The following is a 26,865-nucleotide window of genomic DNA, read 5'->3' on the forward strand; positions in this document are numbered from 1 at the left end:
ATTGATTCACAGCAGATGTTTTTAGCTTTTTAAAATAGCTGCTAATACCGCTGAGGTTACTCTCTGGCTAACACTCAGGTGACCTGAAAGAGGATTTCTGTTGTCCCCTGGCCTCTCTGAAAAGCTTTTCACTGATCAAAGTTATAAACAATAACAAGAAAGAATAGGTCATCTTTAATTTTTTTTTTCCACAGACCCATTGCTTTATTACCTTCCAAATCTAATTTGGGCTCATTAGTAAGCCTCTAGAGTACGTCTGTCTCACACTGCAGACAAAACCTCGGAGACTTGCATGCATGCATGTGTGAGACAGCATCTTTAATTACCCAGGTAACACAGCCAGATGCTCCATCACTCTGGCAATGGCAGTGATTAAAAGCAGTAAAATATTCATTTCAATCAGACACCCACATGCCACATGTATAATTAATGCACAGTGGAAGGACACAGCAACTTTTTAAAACACAACCGCAATACACACATATACACATTTCCATCACCATATTCCCTCTACTCACTGCAGCCAGCTGCTGCGTGTGTGCTGAGGCGGATCCAAGAAATGGAGCCGCGGATGAGCCACTTCGAGCAGGCACTCCACAGGGAGGTCAGAGGGTCGCCAGACTGAATTCTGGGACATCATTCAGCCACCTACACAGCAGATGTGTTGGGTTGCTCTCTCACTGCCCCAACTCTCTCTGGGAGTGTTTTTGTTGGAGAAACAGCATCTTGAGTTTGCCATCTACCATGCACTGTATTCTCCTCTCCCTGTCGTGGGTGTGCTGCCTTTACTGCTCCTGCCTCTATACTTTTCGACGCCGCTCCGCTTGTCAATACCTTGAAATACCTGCGAGCAGTTTGTCAGCCAGCTCAGAAGCAGTCTGATGTCTCTGGTGGGCGGAGGAATATACAAACACAAAATAATCCCAGACTCAAGGTGAATTTGCAGACATGAAGTAGACATCTGATTTCTAACTGGGTTCGTGGAACAGATCTCATCAGCCTGAGGGTGAACAGAGAATCCACACAGAAAGACTTTTCCATCCGACGTTTCAGCTGAAATATATTGAAAATCAAATATATTTTTTTTATATAATTTAAATGAAAATCACACTGAAAGAATGCACTCTTTCAGGCGCTTGAAATGAAATCTTTTCTTTTCTCCTGTCAATCCCCATGGTTCCACTTTGTCTGTTTCTATTTCTGTCCTTTCAATCCATCTGACTGCTGTCTCTTTGTTTTCCTTGATTAAGCCCTCTGTTGCTGCATTGTTTAGACTCCAGCACTAGGCTACAATTACTCAGCGCAGTGTGTGTGTGTGTGTGTGTATTGTATCACGCTCATTACAATTACCTCTGGGTGTGAGTGTGTCATCTGTTGCCTGTTCATGTTCCAATTTCTCTCCGTGTGGTGAGGGAGCTGCATCCAGATGCTCCCATGTGCACACAACAGTGTGGCCAAGAATTGTGAAGTCTCTATTCAACTGAATGGAAGCTGAAATCCTGAGAAAGACTGAATCATGTGCCACCATGAAGAGCAACACCTCAGCACCTCTCAGGTGCTGGTCGACCCTTCTATTTTTACAGCGTAAACGAAGGAGGCCCCAAAAGAATAACTTGAGATAATGCAAATTCATCTTGTATTTAACAGGTCTGAACTTATCCTAGTTGGCCGTTACAAAAGTGAAACAGTGAAGCTGACTGGAATTTTACTGGATGTTATCTTGTCGATGAGCTTCCCAGACTTAAAGGGATAGTTCAACATTTTGGCAAACTGGCCCATTGCCATAATCTTTATAGTTTTAGCAGTAAGTTCATTCGGTGCAAGCTATTTTTAGAACGACGGAGCAGAGCGGCGAGCTGCTCAGAGCTACGCTACAGAGGCTAATGGGATTTCTTGGTTTCCCTCATCAAACTCATCAAATGCACAATCCAACAACTCCAAGTTGTGACCTGCACATTCACCACGCTTTAATAACGGAATGTTATGAGATGGAGTTGTTTTCGAGGTAAATTCATGCAAAACCACTGATGTGCGTTCCCAGGAGCAGTTTTTCGGCAAGCAGTCTCTGCATTTACCTCGAAAACAACTCAAAACGTTCCATTATCTCATAGCTTGCTGAATGTGCAGGTCACAACTTGTCCCCAAGAGCGTTTTGGAGTTGTTGGATTGTGTATTTGAGGGAAACCAAGAAATATAATGAGCCTCCGTAGCGTAGCTCTGAGCAGCTCACGGCTCTGCTCCGCCGTTCTAAAAACAGCTTGCACCGACTATTAAAGGTAACGAACCTACTCCTAAGACTATAGGGATTATGGCAATGGGTCAATTTGCCAAAATGTTGAATTATCCCTTACCAACATGATCAACAGTGAGAGGACAGCCAGGAATCTCCCCAGGAGCATAGCATCACACACACACTTACATATCCACACATGAATGAGTAGTTGGTGTGATGACAAGTGTTCTGGGGCCGTATTTATCAAGCGTCTTAGAGTGACATTTTAGTCTTAAGTGCTGGGAATTTTTTGAATTTAGTCCTTCTCTCAAACTTGAGAATAAAATCTATTTATCAACTTTCTCAAGTCTAAGAATCACTCCTCCCTCCAGAGGTGTCCTCAGTGGTTGGGAGTTACCAGTAGGAGACAGCACTGAGGAAAGAGAGACAAACCTTCAGGGAGTGGGAGGACGTTCTGGCTTTGTTTGATGACGAGCAGTTGATCAAACGATATCGTTTGGACAGAGCAAGTAGCATCTTCGTCAAGGATTTAATAAGGGACGTCATCTCAGCAACGATGTAACGCTGAATAAATTAATTGGAAAGATTAGGAACATTTATTTTTGATTCATTCCCAATGTATAGCTATATTTTGAACTATTTTGTAGATTTTTGTCAAAATACAGCTGAATACACTCTCCCATTGGCCCTTTAACTATTCACCGAGATATTTCTCTATTCTTAGATGAGGAATTCCATTCAGTGATTGGTCATTCCTATAAATTTGGAAGCGACATCATCTAAAATTCTGGTCACGGCACATAGTACTGTTGTACTTAAGATCTAGTCCTACACTTTGCTAAAAGTGTGAGTAAGTGAATATGCTTGATAACTAACTTTTAATTGCAGCTTTCAGTGAAGAATTCTTATACTCATAAGTCAACTCTCAGCGGTGTTCTTAGGAGTAATTCTAAGAAGCTTGATAAATACGGCCCCTGGTGTTCACTACATTGTACTTAATTCTCTTGATGAATCTTTCATTCATTTCAATATTATTGGAACTTGTGATGGAAAATAACCAAAATCATACGTTTTCCTCACAAGTCTATATTTTGGCAAACAGAGCATGTTCCTGCTGAGATGTTGATATGAAATACTAATAACACCTTGGCTTTTAATTGCATAGTTTTGCACAAAACCAATCACAGGCTCCTTGCACCAATGCAGCAGATGCCTCCTTTAATACAGACCTTCCCTGTTAGCGAGGAAACAAAGCCTCTACAGCAGCTATAACACTCCTGACTGATGTTTTACAAGCTGATGCAGCTTCAGCACCTACAGCGCGTGACACACACACAAAAAATAATTTATCCCTAAAGAAAACACAGCAGTAGCTTTTTGAATTCACAATATGACCAGGTGTGTTTGTTACAGCACACAAACACACGCACACCAAAGATTATCGAGATATACCAGCTCCCCCCTCATTGTGTGGCTGCTCCTGCAAGCTGTTGCTGCTGTAAATAAGAATGTTTTCTCAGTCAACTTGCCTTGTTAAATAAGATTTTACAAAATCCCATGAAAGATTTGTCAAAGCTTGACGGTGGATATTGGCATTCCTGTGCAGAAGGCTTGTGTTTTAAAACCTGTAAACAAGCCGGCATAAATTTACACCATCATGTCCCTCAGGCTGGAGAATGCATAAAGTGCTGCTGTATGCGTGTGTGTGTGTGGCATGAAAAAGTAGCAGTCATAATGAGAATGTAGATGTCCTCTGCCTGCCATGGACACACCCTCCAACATGCACACTCAAAGTGCTTACTCTCATCTGCTGCCGCATGTCGATGAATAATGCACATATTAATCATTTAATGTATGGAAGCTTTACTAATTAATTTAATTTCCCTGTTCAAGGCTATCTAATTAATGTGGCATCTTTGAAGTCACTATGCACGGATAACGCTCTCTGAAGTTAAGTAATCAGAGTGTTGCAGTGGAGGAGAAGGTCAAGAGGGGCAACGGATATTTGTTTCCTTTTCTATTTATTTTTGCCGACTTTTTCTTTTGATTTAAAATAATCCCAGCCACTTCTTTTTCACCTGATCATCATTATTTCACCCAGCTCCATTTTGCTGGCACTCTGAAAAAAACAAGAAAAAACAGTATTTGCTTGAGGGCAGCATTAGGAATCTCTGCAAACCATTTACAACCTGCGTTCCAATTTCAGAGCTCCTGACATTTAAATGACTTAATGTCTTTCAGCAGCAGTAAAACAGTCCAGTCCAGTCAGTGAAAAGCTGCAAAAAGTTTGTGGTGGATTGAACGCCCCTGTCAGCTGGTGATCTGCACTCCATCCTGTGGTCTGACACCCTCGGTGGGAGTGGGGATTGGGGCTTGAGAGACGACTGGAACTGGATCCACATTCGGTGAAGGAGGAAGTGCAGTGTGAGGGAGCAGAGCTGCAGGCAGCGGAGCGGGGAGGGAGCTGGGGCGCTGGGCCAGGTGAGGCTTGCTCAGCCCCTGCGGCCCCGCTCTCTCCTGGTCCTTAGCTTTTTGCAGCAACACCTGAACGCTCTTGGAGAAGACGACACGAGGGTCGGTGGCAGGTAGAGCAGGGCAGTCACAGCTCTCCCTCAGCTCCAGAGCCTGGACAAAGACACAGTGGGGGAAAAAAACACACACAGTTTAAAAAATATATAATAGCATTACAGAAACGAACAAACAATATATTAAACCACTCTCATAGATAAATACTGTCTCTGCACTAACTTACAACTGCAGTTCAAGATGATAAATGTGTTTACTGGGGTAGTAGTGAGTCATGTTGTTTTTGTTTGCAGTGTAGTAGAACAAGAAATCAGTTTGTTCTTTTTTACTTTGCGATGAGTAGATAAGATGTTTCATCAAAACGCTGCTGTGAACCGAAATGAACAGGATGACAGAGAGATATAGAAGGAGAGAGATAGAGAGGAGGAGGGAGGGAAAGAGAGAAATGTGAAGGACTGGAGACACACAAAAAAAGACAACGCAGAGAAAAACACATTCAGAATCAGCAGCGCTACACGTTAGCAGCCATGCTAACGAGTCTACTGAGGAACTAACCTAAATGCTAACACATCTAGTTTCTTGTATTAGCAATGCTAATGTTTGCAGATTTGCACCTACAACACAAACTCCATCTGAGGGCCATGATGATGTCATCACTGTTGTGTAAGAAATGCAAATATTGGTTAACTTTAAACGTCACAATGCTGATTTATCCTCAGGGGACCATGAATGTCTTAAAGGGACAACGAGGAGTTTCTATTTGGTTATAAAAAAGTGTGGAGTTAATGTGGATGAATCTACGCTACCCACACTTGTTAATGGCTCCATTTTCAATAAATATATCGTTTTGTCTCTATCGTTATTTTGTTATTTTAATTAATGGTGGAAATGCTGGGTGAGCCGACCAGCGTTTCCTTACTTTCGGTTTCGCGGACGCTCATGAGAATAACACAGCGGTATTGCCGTTTATGGTCGGAACTATGACGGTAACTGAACCTCTTTAAACCTCTGACTTTAATTATTGATGAATGAAAACATGAGTCTGTCTTGCGCCGGTCGAAGAATTCTACGGTGCGCACAGAGGTTCATAAATGTAGTGTGAAAACGCTTCGCTTTTCCAAAACTCCTTGTTGTCCCTTTAACTCCATTTTAACATTTTGGCAAATTGCCAATTGCAGGAGTTGTTTTCGAGGTAAATTCATGTAAAAACGCTGATACGCGTTCCCATCAGGAGCAGTTTTTCAGCAAGCAGTCTCTGCATTAACCTCGAAAACAACTCTGTCTCATAACGTTCCGTTATTATCTCATGGCGTGATGAATGTGCAGGTCACAACTTGTCCACCAGAGCGTTTTGGAGTTGTTGGATTATGTATTTGATGAGTTTGATGAGGGAAACCAAGAAATCCCATTAGCCTCCGTAGCGTAGCTCTGAGCAGCTCGCGGCTCTGCTCCGCCGTTCTAAAAATAGCTTGCACCGACAATTAAAAGTAACGAACCTACTGCTATGACTATAGGGATTATGGCAATGGGAATGGCAATTGGCAAATTTGCCAAAATGTTGAACTATCCCTTTAAGAACAAATTTACTCTATTTCATTTACTTTTTGTATTAATAAGTTAATTAATCAATTTTGCCTACAATTATTTTCTGTGTTCTGTATTTCTTTTTTAAAATCTTCATTAATGATACAGCTAATGCAGCTGTAGTTACTAGAGATAGGTCCGTTATACATGAAGAAGCACAACGTTAAAAAATAACAACCAAAGAAGGGTCAGCATCAGATGGTGATGGTTTAAACTGGTTGGTTTGTTTGGGGGGCGGGGGTTAGGGAATCTATCATCGTGTTATACCATGCTCTGTTACAATGTCAAAATAATACAAATAATAAATGTTAATCACAAGAAGAGCAGAGCTGGTAGGAATGAACCACAATCACTTCCCAACAATCCTGGCACACTCTCTGTCAGTCTTTCTCTCTCTCACACACACCCAAATCATTAACGTCCCACTTACACCTACAAGACTCTGCGCACACATACGTGCACTGGCTTCCCCCACTCAGCAGGGTCTCCCTCTCATGCTACCAGTGGACTTAATGCGCTTTGCTTAAGGATGATGAGTGCACTAATGGAGGCGGAGTGCCCTCACAAGAGTTGGGTTAACTAGCTTGATGCTGTCACCCCTCGCAAGGTTAAAAACATCACATTATGCATCACTCTCACCCGACACAGCTCCGATGTTAAGTGGCTCATATGTGCTGCTATGCTGGATCAAACAAACCGGCGGAGAGGACGGCATCGCAGGTAGCAGCAGCACAGAATTGCAACACACACATAAACAAACACACACACAATTCAGGCCAATGAATCCCCAAAACAACAGTCTTCATCACTTGGCTGCCTGTGGCTACAGCCTGGCCTCGGCAAGGACTGCTGAGGGTTGGTCAATCTACCTCACAGGGATATGATATGATGCATGGGCACATGCATATAACACACTCACACACAAAGAGCATGCACACACACTCAACAACACAAGCACCTGATGGACAATTAGTGGTTTACCCATCTGTTCGTGTCTCCTGCTTGGAGCATCTGACGGTGTGTACCAACAGTCCAACTCACAGTCAAGGTTAAATCTGCTGCTGATAGATTCTTAATCTCTCTCTCTCTGGCTCACACACAAATACACGTGCACATGGAAGAACTAATGACTGCTGTCTTAACCATGCGTTGATGTCCTTCTAGCCTTAAAGGGATAGTTCAACATTTTGGCAAATTGGCCCATTGCCATAATCCCTATAGCTTTAGGAGTGGATTCGTTACCTTTAATTGTCGGTGCAAGCTATTTTTAGAACGGCGGAGCAGAGCCGCGAGCTGCTCAGAGCTACGCTACGGAGGCTAATGGGATTTCTTGGTTTCCCTCATCAAACTCATCAAATACACAATCCAACAACTCCAAAACGCTCTGGTGGACAAGTTGTGACCTGCACATTCACCACGCTATGAGATAAGAACAGAACGTTACCAGACAGAGTTGTTTTAGAGGTAAATTCATGTAAAACCTCTGATGCGCGTTCCCGTCGGGGGCAGTTTATTGGCAAGCAGTCTCTGCATTTGCCTCGAAAACAATCTGTCTGGTAATGTTCTGTTATTATCTCATAGTGTGGTGAATGTGCAGGTCACAACTTGAGCGTTTTGGAGTTGTTGGATTGTGTACTTGATGACAACAATCAATCAACAAACAACCGACAATCAAAGGCAACAAACCTACTCCTGAATCTATAGGGATTATGGCAATGGGCCAATTTGCAAAACATGTTGAACTATCCCTTTAAGGTATCACTGACTGTCTCACCACAGTGCCTGCACAGTGTGTGAACATGTGAGACTGAGCAGCTCCTGGGGGGTGGTGGGTAGTGGTGGTGGTGGGGGGGGGGCTGTCTCTTTACAGGTCTTCAACTCACAGCCTCCAAGAAAAAAGTAGTTAAGCAGATATCTGTGCCCCAGTGTGGCCACATGTTTTTCCTGTCTTCCTAAACCCCTGCATCTTTCCTCTTCTCCCCAGGTCCCTCCTTCCTCTCTGCCCCCCCTCCCCACATGTCTGCAGGTGGATATACATCTCTCCAGATGCTTCATTAGTTATATTAAGACTCCTCCAACAGCTCCTGCAGTCCCACTGTTTCTCCTAAACAACAGGCAGGTGTACGGCTCTCTCCTCACGCGGCGATCAAAGTCTTCTACTTTGGACAAACATTGTACGTGTTTATCTAAATAACTCAACTTAAGCGCCACCGTTAACTCCTGCTGTTTTCAGCTAAGCAGTGTGTGTGCATGTGTGTACCTGTGGTACGAGGCTGTCCAGCTGAAAGGATCTGTTCCTGTGTGATGGGTGTGTGGACAGCCACTCGGGCATGCTGGGCTCCCCTGTCAGCTGGTCTCTGAGTTCCATTTGCTGCCAGAAAATAGGACCTGCTCGCACATCTGCACATGCCTGGGAAGGACATACACCACCACCCCCCCAATGGAATCAGAAACACAAACACAATGTGGCATCCCTCTGTCTTGTGCTGAGATGAAAATTCTTAGTGGACTTCCATATCAGGTTAGTTTAGTTTGATAACAGTGCCCCCTAGTGTTCCTCAGGCAGATTACTGGGCTTTTAAACAAAAGTGACACCAGAGGAGTGTTATTCCATAGTGATAAAATACTGATTGCTCTGAAGACCCACCCCACCTCCTACCCCTAAAAGGCAATAGTGACTGTCATATCGTGTTCAGCATATATGGGTAAAGACACAAAAATGTCATAATATCACAGATTTCTCACTTTCAGGATGTAATGCATGTTTATGTGTAAAAAAAAGAAAGAAAAAAAGACCACACCTGAGTTAAGCTTGATGAGGTCAGGTCATACAGAAAGTTTTAGAAATATTGTAATAACTACACGTCCGTCTATCTTTAATGATGTTATGCACCTATCTTTTGTTTGTTTTGAGGTTGTTTTATTTCTTCTGTCAGATTTTTGTATTAAAGGTCCAGTGTGTAAAATTGGGGGGGAAACGTGATATCCAGCGTTCAGATTCTAGATTGCAGCGCTGTCTTGCTCACATTCACCCCTCCCGTCAGCAAAGTGACGGTGACCTCCGACGACAAAAAAACCACAACTGGGACGACTGGGAGTATTTCAGGAGCATGGAGCCATAAGGTGAAGATCTAAAACCATTTTACGATATGTCTGCTGTTTCCTCCTCCGTCTTCTCTGTTGGTTTATTTATGAACGCCAAACTTGCGAAACGTGCTCTCTGGCTGGCTGGATTTTCCGTTTGGGCTGCCGTACAAACATGGTAACAGTCTCTAAGTATATGTACATATAAAAGAAGAATTATAAGGCTAAACCAAACTAAATTTTATTTGATAGCGATTTTACACTGATACAAATATATTCATGGGTAGTATATTCGGATTTTGCCAGTAAACCTAGCCAATTATTACACACTGGACCTTTAATACTTGATTATGCTGTTTTTCAAAGTGTAATGTTTTGATTAATCATATAACCACTGGTATTTTTTCTCTCTTCCACCTGTGGCACACTATTACAGTAAATGCACTGTGAAATGTCCCTGTTAAATACAGACATTGAACGTTTCACTGGCTTAACTGTGCTCCTTGTGACGAGTAACCTGAACTTCACATGTAAAAATCTGTGGAGTGGCCCTTTAAGAAATAAAACACCTCCACTCCGGAGCTGATGATACCTTAGCAGCCAGCTGCAGTCCAACCTTGTCGGCCTCGGCCTCAAGTTTCCGACTGTACGGGCGGCTGAACATTAGCTGAGGGAGAGACAGGTCATGAGTGTATGAGGCTGCACAAACTTAAATAATCAGGCACACACACATCTATTCCACTGCTTTCAATTCCTGACTTCACACAAATACTCCTTGCATTAACATAAAGTGGACTCATGTTGCTGTCTGGTTGGTGAACATGTATTCACATTATATAAAGTATGATGTGACTGAGCGGTAACCAGGAACTAGTCCTGTCCAGTGCTTACAGGTAACAGTCTGGCATGCGTCATACCTGTGTGAGCTTATCCTGCACCCACTGTCCCAGCAGCGCCAGGCTGTCCCGGGGACAAACGGCCCAGATGGCTGTCAGCAGAATAAGGGACATGAGGTCCACGATGTGAGACAGACTGGCCTGTTCTGCCTGCGGGAGGGGAGCAGAGGGATGTGGGGTGACCAGGAGGGAGGGGGGGGGGGGGGCAGAGGAGAGAAGGACACAAGCAGGACAGTAAAGGTTTAGGATACAACAGACAGGGAGCGGGTACAGAGAGAGAAAAATAGAGGCAAAAAAGTTTTTGGGAGGTGAATGAGACAGCTGGAACATATTGATTGTTCCCATCTATTTTAGTGGAACTTTAACTCTGTTGCAGATTTAGAGGTTTTAACAGCCAATCCAATAGAGCACACCTACTGGGTAATACCAAGCCCATCGATGCTCATTCCCTCCATCTAATTAAAATCTCCTTCAAGCATTTCCTCCGAGGACGTTTAAAGTCTGGAAATACCCACTTCATTAGACACTTTTTTAGAGCAAGAAGAATGGGCTCCTGTTGCCAGAGTAAAAACAGCCATCAGAGGAGAATTAATAAAGCGTGACAGTGCCCTAGGTCGACGGGTCCCTGGTCATCATAGCACAGACAGGATTAGTGAGTGTCTGGAGGTGATTGTCAGTGAGTTTTTATCCCCGGCTGATGCAACAACACCGCAACTGATGCCACTTCAGCCGATGCTATACTTCTGAGACAGAGTTGGGAGGGGGGGGGGGGCTGATGATGAATAGTCAGGTCTCTCAGTGCATAATGCACATAACTATAGGAGGTCCACATACATATTTTATAACCTTATGTGGGAGAGATCTGGAAGACGTCCAGCTCTAACTTCTACCGTGTGTGCCAAGGGCTTCTAAGTGACTAAACTTTGTTCTTCAACATTATTTGCACTTTAAGTGTTTTTAGTGACTCATCCTCATGCACAGCCAGGGCTGCTTCAATCAACTACGCCTCTCAAATGTCAGCGTTCTATACACAGGTTCTCTGTTCACTGCTGCAGCTCAGCCTCAGGATATCCAGCCCCTCCTCACACAGCTGAACAGACGCATTAAACAGGGAGCAATATGCAATGAGGGGATGACGGATCATTCTCTCTGAGAATAACTCTTCCACATCTGTACCGACAATAATGATCTAACTGATGCTGTGTTGTGAAGCAGCCAAGTGGCTCATCAGTGTGTTTCAAGGTCATTGAGACAAAGGAAAGTATCTTTAAAATATAAAAGTGACTCACTGTCAAAGACTGCAGTAATATCTGGTGTGATAAGGAGTAGAGACAAAGCCACAGTCACAAACAGTGTGAATGCACTTACAGAGTGTCCCAGTAACGCATGAGCCATCTCGTGCCCCAGGACAAAGGTGAGCTGGTGAATGTCAGCCACGGAGTCCAGCATCCCCGTGAACATGAACACTTTCCCGTTCTGCATGAGGATAAAGTGAAAACCAAACATAAGATATTCAAGTGATTCTACTCCGAGCAACTCGCAGTAAATACTCTGTGTGAATTATTTACAGTTTTGTGTTTTTAAATTAGTTTTTCCATGTGGTCAGGTGCAAAAACAAGCAAAATCTGGTGGGAAAACCTGTTACAAGGATACGTAATAAGAGGAACACATTTCACCACTCTGTTGTTCATTTGCACCCTCACATGAGGTGATGGATGTAAGGCAAGGCAAGGCAAGGCAATTTTATTTGTATAGCCCGTTTTTACAAACAGTTTGTCTCAAAGGGCTTTACATGGCATCGTAACAACATCCTCTGTCCTTAGACCCTCACATCGACTGAGGAAAAACTCCATGGAAATGTAACAATATGAAAAGACAATGTTTAAAGATTGGATATGTTGAGTCACTGGAGAATGCGCAGAATACCAACATCTACTGATCAAGATAGGAACTGCAACCGTCATTAAACAGCTTCAGACTAATTATGATGTTAGATAAATGACTTGTAACTTGTTACAGGGAGAGTGGAGGCTCTTTCCACACTGTGGCTGGAAACCAAACCTGCTGATCAGAGACTGTGACTTGGTGTCACAGCTCGTGTCTCCGTGGCACCGCGAGTCTGCGACACAAACGCGCCCGTTAATCGTAATCCCTTGTTTATGACAGATAAGACTACACAAATACAATATCCACTGACTGATTATCAAAAGCTTCATTGAAAACAAGTGCACACGACCGGGAGGAGGCTTAGCAACACAACGATGTAAACAGGAAGTTATAGTCGAGCCCATATGAATTTCTTAAATTAATTAATTCAGACTAAATATTATTTTTTATAGTGAAGCAATACTTGTATTCTGCACCCCTCTAAACGCCCCGTGGATGTATTATTTTTGAAAAAATATAGCTTTTAATAAGCATTCTCCAGATTCAACCTTTAACTCTCTTTCTCTTCTACTGACCGGCAGGACAAAGGCGTTGACATTGGGACTTTGCACCACGTGGACGCTCCATGTGACATCAGACACTTCAGGGATGTCCTTGTTCCTCTGTGCCAGATGCTGCACCACCCGCTCCACCACCTTGTGCCGAGGGTCAGTGACCGGAACCAGCAGCTCTGCAAACTCCTCCATGTACTGAAACACACACACACACACAAGCTTTTAACAAAGATGCCTTTTCTTTAAAAAAAAGTTTTCATCATACCACATTTTCTCTTCCTCCATCCATCTGAAGGATCTCCTTGTCAATACAGTTTCATTGTTGATGCTATGAATTGTGTAAACTGTGTGTAACAGGATAATCCATCTCTAATCACATTGCTTGGCCCCTGTCCCTCTCTTACAGCCTCTGAAGTCACAGCAGCCAGCTCCATGTAGTTCTCTCTGCTGAACACCAGGAGGCGGGTCCGTCCCGTCACGGGGGACTCATCCAGGTGGGTCAGTAGAAGGAGAGCTGCAATCACCATGGCAACGCCTGCCCCTGCTGCCAGATGCCAGCGGCGCTGCCAGGCCCACTGGCGCAGGAGCTGGCGGCGGTTGTCTGGTAGAGCCACCCACCACTTCCTCAGACTCCTGCACACCAGGGGACGAGAGGAGACGAGGTGTGTGAGTTCTGTGCAGCTGCTCACAGCCTCATGCAGGAAATGTACAAATCACACACTGGAAGGAAGTGTGGGAATCCAGGCGGATCAATAATCTTTTTCAAACAAGGTCTGGCCAAAAGGGGAGCATCAAAACATGAATAATCTCTATTCAGAAATGATGCACTGTGCACAAAATACTAAAGTGTTGCTGTGTGTTTGCCCAGAGGAAACAGTCAAGCACTGAAGTGTACAAGTAGGCCAAGACTTTTTTAAGTAGGAAACAAAACAGCCTCCCTGTTTAAGTCCATTAAAGGAGGTTAAATGAGTTATTTGAGCCAAACTAAAAAAAAAACAAATTCATTAATGAGGCCTCATGTGTGTGAAATGATACCATAGTTACTCAGTGATTAACTTTTAGAAGTGAATTAAAACCAATTAACAGAAACAAGGCAACAATACATCAAGTAATTTGTTTGTTCTCATTAAAATGACAGTTAATACAATTGCTAATTATGTGTGTTTATTGTTTAATTAAAACTGTGAATACTTAATGTGATAAACTAATATTGTGCCTGTAAACAGTTAGGCTACATGTACAAACTTCCTGCTTTCTTTATTTGCACTTGCAGATCAAAGTATTCTGATTGGTTACACCTAATCATCACTGTGCACTAAACATGTTCCCAATAGGTTTCTAAACAGTTTCAGTGTGTACAACACTACACACATCAAACACTTTATTAGATTAGGAACACCTGCTTTTCTATACAATCATGTAGCAGTGGTGCAGTGGATGAAATCCTGCAGATACAGGTAAGGAGCCTCAGTTCATCAAACATCAGAACCATCAGTGACTTAAACTGTGTATTATTGTTGGTGCAAGAGAAGAATGGAAAGACGCTACAGTCACTTTTTACAGCTGTGGTGACTGGTTGGCAGGTTTGACTTCATGTCCCTAGAACAGGAACCTGAGGCTGCAGCAGACTTCAGTGGACCAATCCCATGGTGATGCTGTGTGTCTGACTCACTTTGGGCCTTAATAACAAACAGTCATAGTCTGAAATCTCAGTCTACCTCATCCTTTCATGGTTGTAGTGTAGGCTATAATACTTCATGTCACAAAGCTAAAGTTTCAAACTGGTCTCAGTGAACTTTAGGGAGTGTCCCAGTCCCCAGACCTGCATCCAGTAACAGGAGATTGTCAGTCTGAATGTGCAGCTGATTGATCAACAGAAATTAATGTGATGCAGTACAGTCTCTACGCCTGGTGGACCCATGATGAGAAGAACTGAGGCTGTTTCAGGAGTGCAGAGAGGAACTGCTCAGTGTTCCTGATGAAGTTCTTAGTGTGAGTAAGTTTTCCTGTGTGTAGGCCAATTTCTAATAGATCAGTCGTGGTTAACTCCAGTGTGTGTGTCCTACCTGCCCAGTATTATAGCCACGAGCTTCTGCAGAGGCTTCAGCACCATCCATATGAGAGGAGCGGGCACGGCCCTCCGGTGGGCCGAGGTGTGGAAGTGGTGTCCGCACTGGGTCTGGGCGGAACCAGAGCTCCGGCCACTGGTCTGGACACACACCGTCGGTCCATGGCCACGGACTGAGAGAGCCGGGGCCGACGGAGCTGCTCTGAAGCGGACTGAGTTTACAGCTCTGTGACAGGACCCGCGCTGAGGAAGTGCAGCTTGTTTACAGACCGGGCCGTGCCGTGCCAAGTGTGCAGAGAGTAAACAGAGGCGACTGCTCCGTAAGAGGCTCACAGAGAGGAGAACCATTGTCCTGCGACTGGGTTTCAAAGAGACGACGACGACGACGACGACGACAAGACCCGTTCACCTGAATGACCCAGGGCTCCTCATTTTAATATAGAGACAGTCTCAGACAGTAAACAGACTGACTTCCTCCTTCGGGTTTGACAGTTACAACGTTACAGTAGCGGTCAATGTCATCGCTACCGGCTGACATTACCTGTAACCTTGGTCACCGCTGACGACGTCATCGTTTGTCTCTGTTACAAAGTTCAGTCTTTTCAGTACAATAATGACACGACGACTTCGACTTTCACCATCCCCGTGAAGAGAAATGTTACTTTACTAACGACCTGGACGCAACTTTGTTTGGTGAGTGTTGCCCCGCGTTCCTGCTCAGAAATGTTTCCCCCTAGAAACGGGCGCGCGCCGCAGGTTCCGGCCGCACCGGATACGTTGGTTAAACAATTTAATAAAAAAATAACATCAACTAACCTAAAAACAAATGAACATCAACTAACCTAAAAACAAATGAACATCAACTAACCTAAAAACAAATGAACATCAACTAACCTAAAAACAAATGAACATCAACTAACCTAAAAACAAATGAACATCAACTAACCTAAAAACAAATGAACATCAACTAACCTAAAAACAAATGAACATCAACTAACCTAAAAATAAAATAACATCAACTAACCTAAAAACAAATGAACATCAACTAACCTAAAAACAAAATAACATCAACTAACCTAAAAACAAAATAACATCAACTAACCTAAAAACAAATGAACATCAACTAACCTAAAAACAAATGAACATCAACTAACCTAAAAAAAAGTAAAAAGAAAAAAAAAAGCTCAACTAACCTAAGAAAAATTAACATCAGCAAACCTAAAAAAAAATTAAAAAAACCATCAGCTAAAATTTACATCGGCCAACCTGAAAAAATTAACATCAACTAACCTAAAAAAAAAAAATCAACATCAACTAACCTAAGCTGGCATTTTCTCTCTCTCTGAGGACATTGCTGTATGTGGAGGAGACAAATGGCATCAATTTTAACTCTATCAGCGACAAAATAAAACAAGCCCACATAGTATGAAAATACATCTTTATTCTAGTGTGGAAAAGAACAAGCAGAACTGAGAAAACTTTAATTTTCACACAACCTCTCTCACATCACACACACTTACATACACGCCTGTTGGGTTGATCTGGTTTTTGGTTAAAGGTTAAATTTTATATAAAAAATTCAACAAGAAAGTTTGTAATACTAATGCAGAACCTCATAGCATTTATATAAAAACTTGATACTTTCATGAGTTAAATAATTGCAGTTTAGTAGAGGTGAGAGATAATTGGTCCATCACAGTAAATAGTCATGTTCAGGTGATAACACTGAGCCCAGGTGTAACACGGTGCTGCTGGCGGTCTCTGAGGTTGTGTCTGTGTTGTGCTGTACGCTGCTGCCGGAAGCTGAGCCTGAATCCTGATCAGAGTCTCCTCCTCCTTGTTCCTGGACAATCAGCTGATCAGAAGCAAAGTCATCTGAGTCCTCTGGTCTCAGTGAGGTATTTGAAGCGTCTCCCTCCTCCTGCTGCTGGGTAATAAAGTCTGACTGGAAAAGGGCCTGGATCTGGGTGAGGAAGGGGTCTCCCTCCTCCTCTGGGAGAGGCTCCATGTATCTGGCAAGAGATGACAGCATCTAAAAGGGAGGAGGGTAGGTCAAATGAGGTGACGGTATTAATATAGTTCAAACTGAGGTAAAAAAAAAAGATCAAATCAGCAGTGCTGATGAGTAGGACTGACCTTCTCCAAACAGGTGAGGTGAGAGTCTTTGCGGAAGAATCTGTCCATCTGCACACTCCTGACGGACCAGATCAGGAAACAATAGTTTAGAGACACTACAAAATGACATGTTTAACATCACAAAAAGATGGGATCAGCATTAGAGCACATGTGTCAGAATGGCTGCTAAAAGTCTTGTGTTCGGCTCACCCGGCTGTTTGAGAGTATTTGTGGATGATCCACTGAGCTCTTCTCATGGTCTGGTCCCAGTCTGGGATGTCTTGTGATGACAGGAAGTCGAATCTGTAGGGCAGCTCTGTGGAGGAACAGAGAGACACTCAGCCAGAGGATAAACTGAAATCACTGACCTACATTGTCAGCTTGATTTCAAAGGCTTTTGATCTCGACTGTTTTGAAGTATTGAGTCATGAGAGTGGTGTGTGTCTGCGTGTGTGCGCGTGTGTACGTGTGTGCGTGTGTTAATCATACTCTGAGGGCCTGAGGGCTCCTGGCTCTCTTTCACCAACAAACAGGTGGTTTGGGAGTGGGGGGAGGGGTTGGCTGGATCGTATGGGCTCACTATCATCCCGATGAAGGGGGCTCCACCACGTGAGAAATAACCCTGGATCAATCAGGATACAGGAAGTCAGACACACACACACATACACACACTAACTTGTACATGGCTTCTCTCATTTTTTATTTCACCTGGAACTGGTCCTGTGTGTTTATGTCCCGCACTGAGGGGTTGGGATGGAAGGAGGGGTGTGAGTGGTACCAGCCCACCACACTGAGGCCCAGGGACGACAGCACATCACAGGCCTGCGTCTGAGACAATGGGTCCATCTCGCACTGCAAACCCGTGCTTACGCTGTTACACGGCTCTGCTGCGCAGATCTGTGCACAAACACAGTTAAATGAAGATTCATAATATGTAGTCAGTGAAACACCTGTTCTCATTTTTTTTCCACATTTTTGTTTTTGACTCCTCCTACCTTCAACACTTTCTCCTCCTCATCGAAGTTCCCGCCCAGCAGACCAATGACTTCCCCTCGTGACACATGGGCGTGCTGACGATCACAGCACATTTGATTATTTAGGAACAAGTTAAAAGAGACAATTATTCTACAATATAGGAGAATACAAATATTGGAGGGTAACACTTTATTTTAAGGGGTCCTTGTTCCTGTGTATCTACCTAATTAATTACAGTGTAATTACCTATGTAACCGTATGTAATAACATGTACTTACACTGTAATTACATAGTGTATTTTGGTGTACTTACAGGTCCTTGTTACACTTGTAATAAGAAATGCCAAAGTGGCCTCTCTCTTTGCACAAGCATTTCTTATTACAAGTGTAACAAGGACCTGTAAGTACACTAAAATACACTATGTATTTACAATGTAAGTACATGTTATTACATACGGTTACATAGGTAATTACACTGTAATTAATTAGGTAGATACACAGGAACAAGGACCCCTTAAAATAAAGTGTTACCTATTGGAGAATAAAGAGAACCTGTGCTACCGTAGAGAGCCTCAGGAAAACAAAAAACAAAAATAAACCAAAGCTCAATTAGCCTCCTTTGAGTGAGACAAGTTATAATAGAGTGTGTAATTATAGACAACACAAAAGATTTTAACCCCCAACAGAGAGAATGTGGGAATTAAATACATAAAAAAAAAGATCAAATTAAACAATTATAGTTAAAGGGACAGTTCAACATTTTGGCAGATTGGCCCATTGCCATAATCCCTATAGTCATAGGAGTAGGTTTGTTACCTTTATTTGTTGGTGCAAGCTATTTTTAGAATGGCAGAGCAGAGCCGCGAGCTGCTCAGAGCTATACTACGGAGGCTAATGGGATTTCTTGGTTTCCCTCATCAAACTCATCAAATACACAATCCAACAACTCCAAAACGCTCTGGTGGACAAGTTGTGACCACACTATGAGATAATAATGGAACGTTACGAGACAGAGTTGTTAAAGGTAACGAACCTACTCCTTAGACTATAGGGATTATGGCAATGGGCCAAAAAAAAAAGTTGAACTATCCCTTTAATTGCAAAGGCTTTCTCTTTGAATGAAAACTTTCAGTACATGTGATACATGTGGCACGCACCATGTCCATGATGAGAAGAGTCTCTGCGCACACAATAACCTGGAACGGCTCCTGGGAGAACAGAAGAGAAGAGCGGGGATGAGTGACATGAAGCAGGATCAATTCATATATGTCAGGTGTTATGATACTTGTATATGAAAGCACAGTATTAGGTTTTAGTTACACAAATCTATACTGATCCAATACCATGTCAAGCATCAATAAAGTTTATAGTTTTTGGACCCAAAACCAGCACATTTTCCAGGAATCAACTCTTCTTCACTGCTCTAAAAAGAGTAGTATTTGTACACAGGAAGTTGAGCTGTTCACCCACTGGCAACTACTGTTTAAGTGCAACGAAGAAGAACTGACACCTGGTAAACAATGTAACACTGGTTGTTGTTTGCAAAACATGAGCAAGTAAAAGAGCGACATGTTCCTACAATTATTCATTTTATGTTTTGTGACTGACAGTCATATCACACAATAAAAGACAGATTATGTGTTCATGTGTCTGTTAATGTTTAAAAAGGTTTAACCTGAGCAATATAACAACAAGAGCAACCATGTCATGTCCAAGCAACAAATAATGTCATTATAATATCATTTGGAACTCTGATGAAGGTAATGGAGACGTCTCCTGGTGGAGAGACGCTCACTGACCTGTACATCTTCTCCAAATGACCTGCAGGGAATCAGCTGGAAGGGATCAAAAGACCTGGTGGAGGAAGTGACATCATGAGTATTTCTTAGTGGATGTGAGGATTACAGGACGTTAGGGCTGGGACGATATGCTTCTCTCCCGATTCAATTCTTTTACGATTTTTTGGGAGCCGATTCGATTTAAATTGCAACTCTTCGATATTGCAATTTTTTTTTTTGTTTGCTTTTTTAACACCAGACCATGTGAAAAAGTTGAATGATGATGATGATGTCTACAGACTATATCATGAGCCATATTTCCCCTAAAAAAAAAAAGAAGCACATCACATGTGGGTCAGTTTTTAAGATTTATTCAGCAGCAATATACACTACTCACAAAAAGTTAGGGATGTTTGGCTTTTGGATTAAATTTCAGAATGTACCTAAAATGCACTATAACCTTTACAGGTGAACTTAATTTAACCTTCTCTAAACTGTCCAGTTGTTCAATGTTTCAGTACTTATTGAATAACATGCTGTTCTCTAACAAGGTGATTAACCACAGAAATCACAAGCACCGCCTGATTTAGTGGTTCTGTTGTCACTGTACCACTAAATGTTCTGGTTCAATTGCAGTTTGTATTCAGTCCTCTTCTCTCTCTCTCTCCTCTCCACCAGGTTCACATGTTGACATCATGAGACCAAGACAACACTTAGTTATTGAGAGATTGTTGTTGTGCTATAGCCACCGCTGTTGTTAGCTTTTGTTTGAGATAAAGAAATGACCATTGCATCCTTCTACTTAAAAGGCTTTCATGATAGAATATCACTGTAGCATGAACATATAATAGGGATATTCTTGTCAAATATCTCTAACTTTTTGTGAGTAGTGTATTTGAACCATTTTAAACTGCTACCTTTAGCTGAACTGATATTCTCTTTTCAAAAGCCTGGACTGCAAGGATTGTGAATCTTTGGGTTTCTCGATTTGATTCAAAATCAATTCTCATATGCACATGCACATAGATGTGCATTACCTGTAACAAAAAAAAGAAAGGAAAAAACAAAACAAAAAAAAACACTCACCCTCTGTATCTGGACATCTTGCAGGGTCGGGGCTGCTTCTTCATCTCCTCCCTCCGTAGAGCAAGTTCCTCAGCACTGAGATGCTGATGATGGAAACATGATTAGTGAATATAGTGATGTGAACCACCCAGTGATCAATACTCATGTGTGTGTGTGTCCAAACCTCATAAGTCTGTCCCTCCAGGTCTTTAGCGTCACACCAGTTTCCCCATATGTCTCTCACACGGCGCTTCCTGGTCCGCTACAACCAATCAGCAGTTAGCTGCAGGCCTGACAGGCTCATAGTTGAGATGTTTTTTAGGTTGAGGTGTCAGAGGTTATCAATACCTACCATGCTCTGCAGCCTCTGGGCCAGCTGATAGGCCTCCAGCACGTCTTTGCCCTCCTTGTGCTTGGAGCGGTCCACCACCCTGGGGCGATTGTACACTGCTTGTTCTGTGAGACAGGAGACAGAGCTGTGAGTGAGGAGGGAGGCGAGACACAGAGAAACACAGAGAGCGGCGGTGAAAGCTCAGCACGCTCACCACAGCTGAAGTTGATGGCTCCGATGAGCTCCAGGTAGGTGTGGATCCTCCCGATGCAGTTGACGTCCCCGCAGTTCTTCAGGCCGGGCCGGACAGAGGTCTTGTTCAGGTACCTGGGCTTGCTCTTCAACCTGGTGAACAGAAACGTTACACAGATATTTCAACATTTTGACAAATTGCAAATTGGCCCATTGCCATAATCCCTATGGTTTTAGGAGTAGTTTCGTTACCTTTAATTGTCGGTGCAAGAACGGTGGAGTCGGGAGCTGCTCTGAGCTACACTACGGAGGCTCATGGGATTTCTTGGTTTCCCTCATCAAACTCATGCATTTCCCTCTAAAACAACTCTGTCTCGTAACGTTCCGTTATTATCTCATAGTGTGGTGAATGTGCAGGTCACAACTTGTCCACCAGAGCGTTTTGGAGTTGTTGGATTGTGTATTTGATGAGTTTGATGAGAGAAATCAAGAAATTCCATGAGCCTCCGTAGCGTAGCTCTGAGCAGCTCGCCGCTCTGCTCTGCCGTTCTAAAAATAGCTTCCACCGACAATTAAAGGTAACAAACCTACTCCTAAGACTATAGGGATTATGGCAATGGGCCAATTTGCCAAAATGTTGAACTATCCCTTTAACAGCCACATTTTATACCATTGATCCAGGATGTAGTTTCTGATCTTCAGGTATCTTTCAGGGGTCTTGGAGGGCCTTCCCTCAAAGAACTCTGGGATAGCTTGTTTCTCTTCCTCAGTGATGCTGTCCTTATCCATCTCGATTTCCTCCTCAGGCACCTTGAGCTCCTCCTCGTCTTCATCTTCGTCGTCCTCCTCCTCCTCCAGGTCTTCTTCTGATCTCTGACGTAGGATCTGTTCAGTCTTATCTGCAGAATCTGGGAGAAAAAAACGGAGAATTTTTATCAGCAATCACAATAAAGGGTGAATTCATCAGGAAAAAAAGCAAGAACGAGGTCGGAGAAGATGTGGATTACCTGTCCCATCACTGCACGCTTCTTCCAGTTGAGCTGAGCTCTCGGGCTGAGAGCTCTGGCCTTCATCCTTCACTTGTCTCGAGTGTGTCTGAGAGGTTTCTGGTAGAGGTGACACTGTCTCGTCAGGCTCCATTGAGCCCGGGAACGAAGATGAGTGTTGATGATGAGGTGGAGACTGAGAGTCACAGCTGTGTCCGTCCTCCGCCTGCTGTGTCTCCTCCTCCTCCTCCTCCTCCTCTTCCTCCTCCTCCTCCTCCTCACTGGGACTCTGTATCTGGGCCTGGCTGCACGGTGTCTCCTCTGGCTCGGACTTGAGCTCAGCTTGTGACTTATCACCAGTGTCTCCTTGGTCACTCAGGTCATCTGTGATGTCCACATCCTCGTCTTCATCATCGGAAAGCTTCTCTATGCGGACAGCGTTGGTCAGAGTGGGTGTGTGACTGGATGTGGGCTGAGGGGGGAGCAGCACGGGTCCTGCAGAGGGAGCTGCAGATCTGGGTTCTGATTTAGCCTGAAAAACAGATCAAACTATTCAAGTGATTTTTTGGATTATTCTGTTATACTGTATGTATTTAAGTGATATTATGTATGGGTTGGTATATTTGTGTTTAAATTCTGTATGTTGTTATTATTTTGAGTCTGATGTAGAGGATCTATATCCTGAATCAGATGTTTTTCATTAAATTTCATTAAATTAAAGTGAGACGACAAGTACAACTGAATCACCAAGCAGAGACCCACTGTGTGTATTGTACATACTGTGAAGAAAGTAAATACGTAAAGTAAGTAGAGTTTATTTATATAGAACCTTTCACAGATAAAAAAAAATAAAATAAAGTGCTTTACAACAAAATAAATACAGCAATAAAAGACAAAAAAAAATACAATGAGTAAAACAATTAGACACATGAGCCCAGATTCACAGACAACTAACTGCTCAAGTAAAAATGTCACTTCCTAAAAGAGTCAACAGATTCAGAGCATCCTAAAGAGAGGGGCAGGGCATTCCAAAGTTTGGGTGCCACTGCTTGAAAGGACCAGTCACCTCTGGTCCAAAATCAGGATTTATTGGCCAAGTGTGCTGCATACATACAATTGCAAATTTATTTTGACTCCAGTTTGCATAGCTCTCTGACGTTCACATAAAAGATGTACGACAACGGGGCAAGCAGTGGTTCATTTGCAATTAAAGGGACAGACACTGAAACCAGCTGTTCTGAACAGGGCTGTTTTGAGAGGATGAAAAGAGCTGTGATGTTTGATTCTTGGGGTATTTTGACCGAAGCATGCCACAGACATGTCTTTTAGACACCTGAGAACTATTTTAATTTGTGGGAAAGGGGCAGTATATGTCTCCTTTAAGCTTCAACTACTTGACCACAGTTTGATGCTGGTCAAGCAGAAGGGCCTCACTCACCTTGTGTTTGAAATACTGTCTGGCATAGCTCTTCACCTGAAGAACAGTGCGGCTCTCCACCAACTTAGCGATCTTAGTCCACCTCCGACCAAACTGAGCCTGCACAGAAACACACCAGTATCACTTTAGATAATACACTCGGACGCACATGAGGATAATCATGCTACCGGTGTGACTCCAGAAGACGGCACTGAGACAAGCTGTATGTCAGTGATGGGTGGTGGAAGAAGAGTGGAGCTGGATCTTACCAGTCCTTCTTCAAACAGCTCCTTCTCCTGTTTGGACCAACGAGAGGAGGAACCTGAGGATCCAGCTGAGGCCTTGGCTGGAGAACTGAGCAGCCGACAGAAAACAGTGTGACATAAGTGTGTGAACAATGTAAAGGATGGGTGTTGATGTGAATGCTGGATGAAGAACAGACTTACCTCTTCACCTTGGGCTTGTTGGTGGTGTTACTTTCCCAAATATGCTGTGGAATCTCCTTCCCTGTCAGGTAGTATCTGTAAGGGGAGCTCAGGACCAACACATACAATAATGACTGACTGTTATAAACTATGTGTCTGAATTTCTTTTTTTTCTTTTTTTTTTTTTTTAACTTTTGCACCATCTAAGAGAGATTTTTATTCACTATTTATGTCTATAAATCCCGTGATTATCTGTTCCAATGAGGTGTTCTAATAGTATTGTTGTATATACAGAATTCAGTAGATGCTAGAGATTGTGTTGAGCCAAGCTGAATTAATTCATTGGGAATTGGGAATTTTTTGGAATATCTAAGATAGTCCAACCCAAATATTGTAATAGAATGACATTGTTGGCGTTGCTTTCATGTTTAAGGTCTCAATGATGCTGCTGATAAAGAGTAGGTAACAGGATCAGACTCTGCAGCTGGAGTAAAATTGTATGTCTCCCTCCAACCCTACTGGTGGAGGCAGAGAGGCTCTGTTGGTATCACAGAGACTAGTGTATCTGTGGAAGGAGATGATGCTTTAACTAAAAGAGTTATCAGTCCAACACACTCGGTTCTTATCTTCTAGGTTAAAGGGATAGTTCAACATTTTGGCAAATTGGCCCATTGCCGTACTCCCTATAGTTTTAGGAGTAGGTTCGTTACCAATTTTCAAAATAAAAGGAGGTCCAGCGTAAAGGGATTATGGCAATGGACCAATTTGCCAAAATGTTTAACTATCCCTTTAACTGTCAGTCTGCACCACCTGAGCAGGAAGACTGGTGCTCCTGCTCAGGCTGCACCACAGCTCAGCTCCATCAGGTGGTGCAGCCTCCCGGCAGCTGTGTGCTGCGTTCACGGTCAGTGAAAGGATACTGTTCCTCCAGCAGCATCCTCTCTATCACCTCTCTGTTCTCCGGGCTGATGGAGCTGTCCAGCTCCCACGGCTGCAGGACACAGACACACACAGACACACACAGACACAGACACAGACACAGACAGTCAGTAGTACCAGTCAGTAGTAACGTTACCACTCAGAGCGGACTCGCAGTGGGACCGGAGCGGCGGACTCACCAGGATCCCGGCGCTGCTCGCCCACGCCGACTGAACAAACTGCTCCTGGACCAGCCCCGCGGCCTCCAGCTCGCTGCAACACACACAGCAGGATGGACGTGAACACAACACACGGCTGAGGACCGGGGGAGGACACACACACAGACACACACCAGCCCACAGCTGCTCGCCTACAACCAGCAGCTCTCTGCTCGCTGCTGGACTACAACACCCAGGTGGGGCCGGCTGTTCCCGCGCTAACCCAGCGGAGCAGCAGCGCTGTCCTACCTCAGGCTGCCCCCGGTTTCGTCTCCCTCGATGTCAACATCCACCTCGTCCTCCATGTTGATGGACAAACATAAACAAACGAGATGAGAAGGAAGCAGAGAGAGAAACCTCAGGCTGGAGCAGTGCGCGGGTTTTCTCACAGCGACACCCTGTGGTCGGCTGTATGAACTCCTCTACTCCTCCTTTAGGCTTCATGGCAGCTGGTGTCTGTGTCTGATGCATAGACTGTAAAATGCTGCTACAGCGCCCTCCTCTGGACCGCTGTCCAGTCCACACCTATGGTCCAGACCTACTGGACACAGGCCTATGAAAGTTGTTGTATTATTTTATTTTTTTTGCTTCCTTTTTGATTGATTGATGTGTTTATTTGAGTGTCATGTGCCCAGCCCACATGGGCTTACAAGACACCATAGCCTACATACATTCAAAAATGACTAACAAGTCTACTCATATTATGTGTCCATAGACTCATGCAACAACAATTTTTGCATAAACAGGCAGGTTTTCAAAATAACCAAAACAAGAATAGTAAGTAGTCTTGTAATGTTTTCTGTCCCAGACTCCATGTTTTTTTTTAAAATAAATCTGACAAGGACATCTCCTTGAAAACCCAGCTCAACACACTCAGACATCCAAAATAAGTCGGGGTTCTTCACCTGAACTTTTTCAAACATGGATTTCATCAGTTCATTATACAGAAGGTATTAAAACATAAAGTTAAATTCATCCTCCACAATACCCAATATACCTGCATGCTTCAATCGTCAGAGGCAAGGTGCCGGATCTCAGCTGTGCACACAGCAACCTCTGACCTCTTCCTATGTTTAATGTTAAGTAAGGTTCTGTCTAGTGATCCTCTTTAATTTGAACACAGCTTTAAATTCTATCCTTCCTTCCAAAATAGGTTCACTGCTCACAAGACTTGTGAGTGAGAGGCACACAGACGCAGACACGATGGTCTGTGAGGTAGAAGGAGGAAGTAAAAAAGGAGGAAATGGTTGCTACTGTTGGAGTTCATATAAATTCAATAAAGAGAAATGGAAACTCAATTAAGCACTCCATTATAATTTTTCAAAAGCTCTGATTTTACATTATGTATACACTGTCAGTTAAAAGTTTGGACACACCTTCTTATTCGATGGTTTTTCTTTATTTCTATTACCTTCTACATTGGAGATTCAAACTGAAGACATCAGAACTATGAAGGAACACATATGGAATTATGTAGAAAAACAAAAAAATGTCAAATCAGAATATGTTTTATATATTAGATTTTTCAAAGTAGCCACCTTTTGCTTTGACGACAGCTTTTTGCACACTTTCAGCTTCATGAGGTCGTCACCTGGAACAGTTTTCCTACAGTCT

General features: G+C 43.3%; 2 protein-coding genes across 2 annotated transcripts; both read right to left on the reverse strand.

Annotated features, from left to right (window-relative positions):
• Positions 1 to 3,244: 3,244 nt before the first annotated feature.
• oma1 (OMA1 zinc metallopeptidase) lies at positions 3,245 to 15,597 on the reverse strand. The gene is made up of 8 exons (XM_085773397.1): positions 14,831 to 15,597; positions 13,169 to 13,397; positions 12,786 to 12,959; positions 11,692 to 11,799; positions 10,345 to 10,473; positions 10,020 to 10,094; positions 8,604 to 8,753; positions 3,245 to 4,858 (listed from the first exon to the last, which is right to left on the reverse strand). Exons 1-8 carry the CDS (start codon positions 15,178 to 15,180, stop codon positions 4,544 to 4,546), a joined length of 1,530 nt encoding a protein of 509 aa, XP_085629523.1. The 5' UTR covers positions 15,181 to 15,597; the 3' UTR covers positions 3,245 to 4,543.
• Positions 15,598 to 16,489: 892 nt separating this feature from the next.
• mysm1 (Myb-like, SWIRM and MPN domains 1) lies at positions 16,490 to 25,622 on the reverse strand. Its single transcript, XM_085773398.1, has 20 exons — positions 25,501 to 25,622; positions 25,234 to 25,306; positions 25,036 to 25,106; positions 24,137 to 24,211; positions 23,960 to 24,044; positions 23,712 to 23,810; positions 22,295 to 22,805; positions 21,958 to 22,195; positions 21,310 to 21,440; positions 21,117 to 21,220; positions 20,949 to 21,026; positions 20,786 to 20,868; positions 19,721 to 19,775; positions 19,079 to 19,129; positions 17,943 to 18,017; positions 17,656 to 17,844; positions 17,437 to 17,569; positions 17,158 to 17,263; positions 16,969 to 17,026; positions 16,490 to 16,864 (listed from the first exon to the last, which is right to left on the reverse strand). Exons 1-20 carry the CDS (start codon positions 25,554 to 25,556, stop codon positions 16,526 to 16,528), a joined length of 2,610 nt encoding a protein of 869 aa, XP_085629524.1. The 5' UTR covers positions 25,557 to 25,622; the 3' UTR covers positions 16,490 to 16,525.
• Positions 25,623 to 26,865: the final 1,243 nt, after the last annotated feature.

This window comes from Trachurus japonicus, chromosome 4 (assembly GCF_045865225.1).
Source record: "Trachurus japonicus isolate A0001 chromosome 4, Traja_1.0".
NCBI lineage: Eukaryota > Metazoa > Chordata > Actinopteri > Carangiformes > Carangidae > Trachurus > Trachurus japonicus.

Excerpts from the sequence above, each read along its gene's own strand:
- oma1 (XM_085773397.1), bottom strand. The coding sequence starts at position 15,180 with ATGGTTCTCCTCTCTGTGAGCCTCTTACGGAGCAGTCGCCTCTGTTTA. Across the intron at positions 13,398-14,830 it reads GTGGCTATAATACTGGGCAG|GAGTCTGAGGAAGTGGTGGG; the intron begins GTAGGACACACA and ends CCTGGTGTGCAG. Across the intron at positions 4,859-8,603 it reads TGGACAGCCTCGTACCACAG|GCTCTGGAGCTGAGGGAGAG; the intron begins GTACACACATGC and ends GTCTTTGTCCAG.
- mysm1 (XM_085773398.1), bottom strand. The coding sequence starts at position 25,556 with ATGGAGGACGAGGTGGATGTTGACATCGAGGGAGACGAAACCGGGGGC. Across the intron at positions 24,045-24,136 it reads AACAAGCCCAAGGTGAAGAG|TTCTCCAGCCAAGGCCTCAG; the intron begins GTAAGTCTGTTC and ends TCGGCTGCTCAG. Across the intron at positions 22,196-22,294 it reads AGCGTGCAGTGATGGGACAG|ATTCTGCAGATAAGACTGAA; the intron begins GTAATCCACATC and ends TTTTTCTCCCAG.